We start from the raw sequence: 5,700 nt of genomic DNA on the forward strand, positions 1-5,700 counted from the left end.
CCCCTCACCCGCCAAGCCCACCTCTGCTGGTGCCCTAGAAAAGACAAAAGCTAGCGGTCGGGCCTGTATGTGGTGGAGAGAAAAGGGACGGGGAGAGAATGTGAGCTACAGCCAGGTGGACGTCCCTCTGTCACAGGAAAGAAAGCAAAGATCCAGGCATCTGTCAAGAAACCTGAGGGTTAGTGGGTGGTGGGGCCCAGCACCTGGCAAGCCCAGTCCTACAGTCCTCAGGTCCACTGACCTCTGACCTGCCACGTTCAGTTCCCCAAGTGCTGACTGTGGCCACCTCCCTACCTCAGTCAGGCCCAGACCCTCCCTCTGGGGTGTCCAGACAGCATCTCCTGTTTCCTGCTTTTCTTCACCAGGCACTTTCTCTGTCCACCCCGCAACCTTCCTAGGGACTCCAGCACCCCAGGCCTGTCTCACGGCGCTCTGAGAACAGGGCAGGGCAGGTACTCCGGGTCTTCGGTACCCTCACCAGTGCATTTAGAGGAGCCCGTGTCCTCCCAGCTTGGAGCCCCAGCAGGAGCTCCTGGCTTTGGAAACTGGCACCCCGCTAACCCTGGCCAGCCATACCTGTGTTGGCCCTGACAGAAACTGGGTAGCTGACCGCTCGGCCCCGTTCCGCTGTGACAGTCACCACGTATTCCACGCCTGGCATCAGGTCAGTCAGCAGTGACCTGTCAGCTTCTGGGGGGACTTCCAGCCGCACCCTCTGGTTGCCAGCACTGACATAGGACACCACAAATCGGTCCACTTCGGCCAGGGGACGCAGCCAGCTGAGCTCCAGTGTGGTCGGCGTCACAGCCACCACACGGAGGTCCTGGGGACCGTCGATCACTAGCCGGGTGGGTCGGAGAGAGGAGGGCTCAGGCTGTCAGCCTTCTTCCGCAGAGCCTCCTCCCATCCAGGCCTCACCCCCAGAGTCCCAGCCTCCACCCAGACCCCGATCCACAGCCCCAGCACTCACTGGTGGTGATGGTCTTAGAGGCAGGAGGGCCCCAACTGGTCTCTCGAAGGGCACGGACAGTGACCTGGTACTCCTGGCCGGGGGCCAGTCCTCTCTGGTCATAGGCAGAGGCAGAACTGGGCACCCGGGCAGTGAATGGGGGGCCCCCTCCCTCGGTCTGAGAGAGAGAGACAACCAGAGAGATCAGGGGCTGGCCCTCTCCCCCGCCTCTCTTGTCTTTCCAGTTCCACACTGTCTACAAGGACTGTGTGGAACTGCCCCATGTAAGAAGGGGGGCATGGGAAGCCACGGCCGTACCCCTAAAGCCTTATTCATACCGCCCACTGCACTAGGCAGTTTGCATATATGGGCCCTCTTAATTCTTGCAACAGCCCTGTGAGATAGATTCTGTTAGCTCCGCTTTACAAAAGAGGAAACTGAGCCACAGAAGGGTAAGTATCGTACTAAGCTCTCCATGACCCAGGTCCCCTCCCATGGGCACTCGCTTCCCGTTCACCCACCTGGTATGACCAGGACTGTCCCTGTGGCTGCCCGGTGCAACCCCAAACACCTGGACACAGGAAGCCTCTCCTAAGCTTCATCCTTTCAGAGTAAATGAAGCAGAGGCGATTCCTCCTTCTAGTGTCTGCTCAGCCCGCACCTCCCACCAATGGCTGCCTATGCGGTGTCATTCAGATGTGACCCGCTCATTTCCCTTTGGGGACCTTTTGGCAGGCTGGTGGACCTCGTAAAACAAGCCCTGCCTGCTTAAAATTCAGGCGCGTTTCCTGATGGCTGACTTTATACCTGGCATCATGCTCAAGGTGGGAGACACGAAAATACAAGATGTGGTCCTGCCCTTAGGCAGCTCATCATTGAGTGGCTAAAGTACAGCCCCACTCGAGTCTCTATGGGTAGAAACCCACCCTCCTCCCACGGTTCGTGTAAGGGGGCACAATTATACACAGCAGCCCCCAGGAAGTCACTGGACGCCCATCCAGGAAGGGTCTCCTGTGCCAGCTGTGCCTCTGAGCAGCCGGCCAGGGCAGCTGCCGAGGACGCTCTGTTCTGCTCAGCTATGTTGGCGGCGATGGGCACGTGTCCATTCAGCCAAGTAGGACTGGAAATTTTCAAAGATACTCTCCGAAACAGAGAATTGTGGGGAAATCAACATAGTAAATACCAAAGTATAAAAACAGATGAGAAGGCCACGTAGTGATTTCTGGGTGAAATAAAGCTTTAAAAAGTATTTTCTTTGGCAGTACTGGGTTTGAACCCAGGGTCTTTGCACTGAGCTACATCCCAAGCCCTTTTTTCTAATTTTATTTCTTTGGTACTGGGATCAGGTCCTTGAGCTTGCAAGGCAGGCGGCAGAACCACTGAGCTAAATCTCTGGCCCCCTTTTCTAATTTTAACTTTTGAGAAGAGTTCTCACAAAGTCACTAAGCTGCACCAGCTGCTCAGCTCTTGCTGTGTGGACCCGCTCCTAACAGGCCACAGACCAGCACCGGTTCAGGCCCAGCGGTTGGGATTCTTGAGGTACAGGTGTGTGCCACCCTGCCCCAGAACAAAGCTTTGCTGGTTCCCACCTGCCCATTACCCCAGTCTGTCTTTGTCTCTCTCTTATTCTGACATGCACCCTCACACCCGCCGGGCAGAGGACCCCAGTCTCCTCCCCACGTTAGTGAGGCCTGAGCAAACACGGTGCTGTGTGCAGGGCCTGTGTCCCAGCGCATGTCTGGCGGAGCCCATTTTCAGGCTGCAGAAGACACCATCCAGACAAGGAGCCCACTCAGCTCCCTGACTCGGCCTGCAGGCCCCAGACTTTCTCCCACACCTCAGTCCCGCAGGCCTCCTGACCTAGGAGATCTGGGGGCGGAGTCTGACAAGCTGTGTGAGTACCGAGCAGGAGCAGACGAGCTACTGCTGACGTCAATGCAGAGAGCACACTGGACCACTCTGAGAGCCACTGGGCAGAGTGACAGGTCCACATGTGCATTCCGAAGATAATTCCAATGACTACACTCGTCCCCTCACCAGGAATGGGGGTGCTTCTGGAACGAGGAAGGGGATGAGGTAGAGACAGGAAGGGAGACCGCAGAAGCTGCCAAATCTCCTAGTCCAGGGGCAGCCAGAGCGCGGAGGAGCAGGATCTGCGGTGGAACGCAGGCTGGTCAGTGCCCGTGACAGGTGTCTGGGGACCAGTTCACAGGACTTCCCTCACAGCGGGGGACCTAGATGAGCCTGCAGCAGCTGGGCTGGGAGTGAGGGGTGGAGCGGGACAGCAGCACCTTGTGACAGCTGCCGAGGACGGATCTGTATTTATTCAGAGCAGGAGACGAGGCCGCCCTGAAAGCCTGCTTATCACAAGTGTTTATTTTAATTCTTCACTCCTTGAAGTTTGTTAGGAAAATTCCTTTTAAAAGCCTCGCCCGCTCCAGATTAGAGCTATGTAAATAATATACACACAGAAGAAAGCGGGAGAAACACTTTAAAAGTTAGCAGTGCTTGTTTTAGTGAAGCAGCCAAGAATTATTTCTCCAGTTGCCAAATTCTTGCCCTGTGATTAAATTATTTTTATAACAAAAAATAGTTTTTAAACAGAGTAAAACACCCGAGCTGTCTTGGTTGTGCCACGAAGTAGGGAAAGAAACCTCTGCTTTGGCCAGAACGAGAGAGACAGGAACTGGTAGGGGTCTGGCCAGGGTTGGGGGCAGGGCATAAGGAGAAGACTGGGCAGGGGATCGCACCAGCACCCCTCAGCTGTCCCTCTGTCCCAGGGCCTCTGAGGCTTCAGCCCAGGGCTGAAGTCCTGGCTGGGCTGGAGGTGACAGTGGCCCTGCCCCCCTCCCATCGCACTAGTGAGGCTCACGGGTGTGGGAACGCTGGCCGGTAAAGGGATCAGATGATTCGGAGCTGGGGAGAGGCCTGAAGGGAGGGCCCTGCTGACAGGCCACAGGCCTCGCCCTCGCTGCACCCCTCCAGTGTTCTATGAGCAAGTTGGATGGAGGCAGAGAAAAAATTCTTTGCAGTGCACTCATGACATGGAGGGGCAGAGCAAGTTCACAGGCTCAAAATTATTGCAACAGCCTAGACAGCTTGGCCCAAGCCGAAAGAGATGACACTGAACAGAAGCAAAGGTGAAGGCCTACATCTAGACTGGAAACTATCACTGAATCTAGTCTGTCTTCCTTTCCCTTCCTCCCTTCCATTTTTCCTTTCTTGTCTATGTTTTCTAAATTTTTGCACTAGGTTTACAGGATTTTTATAATAAAAAAGATACTTTTCAAAAGCAAATAAGATCTGTACATAGGGAGGGGAGGAGGCTTGAGGGGGGGTGGGATAAAATAAAATTTATTTTTAAAAAAACCTCTAGAAAAAGCAAGTAAGATCTGCCAGGCACGGTGGCACATGCCTGTAATCCCAGCTACTCAAGAGGCTCACGCAGGAAGAACACAAACTTGAGGCCAACATGGGCAATGTAGACTGTCTCAGAATAGAAAGTAAGCCAAGTGTGTTGGTGCATGCCCATAATCCCAGCACTTGGGAGGTTCAAGGCGAGCCTGAACCACAAAGCAAGACTTTGTCTCAAAAAACTGGCTGGGGATTTAGCTCACTGGTTCTGCCGCCTGCCTCACAAGCGCAAGGTTCCAAGTTCGATCCCTGGTACCAAAAACAAAACAAAACAAAAAATCCAGTCAGGTGCTAGGGATGTAGCTCAGAGGCATCAAACATAAGGTCCTGAGTTTGATCCCCAGTACCAGGAAAAAAAAAATATCGATCAAGAAGATAAAAAGGGCTGCGGATGTAGCTCAGTGTAAAACACTCCTGGATCCAATCCCTGGTACTGTACCTACAACTCCCTGACAAGGTTTTATGAGCAGTTTCCAGGACTACAGTTAGTATTTGCCAAGGCTGAGAAAATCTTCTGTGATCTGAGCCAGCCAGTGGCCCCTCTCCGACCCCAACTTGCAAAGAGCAGAAGGCACAGGAAAAGGAGGAATTCAGAGAATGGAAACCAGGGGGTTTAGCCTAGGAGATGGATGGTGTGGTGGCCGGTGGCGTGGGACACAAGGGAAGCAAAACCTGTCCCAGCTGCTGCTGAACCCTTCCCAGTGCCCTCCTCACCGTGGGGATGAACTGAATCTCATAGGCATCAACAGGGCCAGGAGCCCGGGTCCACTCTGTCCGAACCGTGGTCTCCTCCAGGAGGTGCATCCTCATGCCCTCAACTGCTGGTACTTCTGCCCAGGAGAAGCGGGTAGGGAAATGGTTAGCCCGAGGCAGCCCTCCCTGAATTCGGGTGTCCCAGCAGAGCTCCCGCTGCTCTGTGCCAGCCAGTGCAAAGGGGGCAGAGGCCTGAGCAGGGCCCGCGACCCCCTCACCTTCCCTCCTGCCCCTCAGAGGTGTCACACCATCCTGCCTGCTGGCCTGGCCCCCACCCGGGCTCTGCCGCTGCTGGCAGTCAGGACCCCTTCCCATAACAACCGCCCTCCGCTCCCCCTTTCCTCTCCCCCAGGTCTTTGCAATGGCTTCTGTGCCCAGACCCCAGTGTCCGCTCACCTTCCCCACAGTCCTCCCCGGCGTAGCCTTCCTGGCAGACGCAGCTGCCCTGGCGACACTCTCCCCTGCCGCGACAGTCCCCGGGACACGTCTGGATGGCACAGTCTGGGCCTCGGAAGCCCTCCACGCACACACACTGGCCTGCGCGGCACAGTTCTCGGGGCCCGCAGCCCCCGGGGCAGGCGCTG

At 55.6% G+C, this 5,700-nt stretch overlaps 1 protein-coding gene across 1 annotated transcript in view; it reads right to left on the reverse strand.

Annotated features, from left to right (window-relative positions):
• The window catches only part of Tnxb (tenascin XB), a 41,133-nt gene extending 35,544 nt beyond the window's left edge, over positions 1-5,589 (reverse strand). The window contains exons 1-4 of the mRNA XM_033766599.1: positions 5,513-5,589; positions 5,078-5,193; positions 971-1,127; positions 577-840 (exon numbers count right to left, since the gene is read on the reverse strand). Of these exons, the coding sequence (XP_033622490.1) occupies positions 577-840; positions 971-1,127; positions 5,078-5,173 (517 nt within the window). The 5' untranslated portion in view covers positions 5,174-5,193; positions 5,513-5,589. The remainder of the gene's footprint in view (positions 1-576; positions 841-970; positions 1,128-5,077; positions 5,194-5,512) is intronic.
• Positions 5,590-5,700: the final 111 nt, after the last annotated feature.

Source organism: Fukomys damarensis, unplaced genomic scaffold (genome assembly GCF_012274545.1).
Source record: "Fukomys damarensis isolate Sample0158 unplaced genomic scaffold, DMR_v1.0_HiC HiC_scaffold_20, whole genome shotgun sequence".
NCBI classification, from domain to species: Eukaryota; Metazoa; Chordata; class Mammalia; order Rodentia; family Bathyergidae; genus Fukomys; species Fukomys damarensis.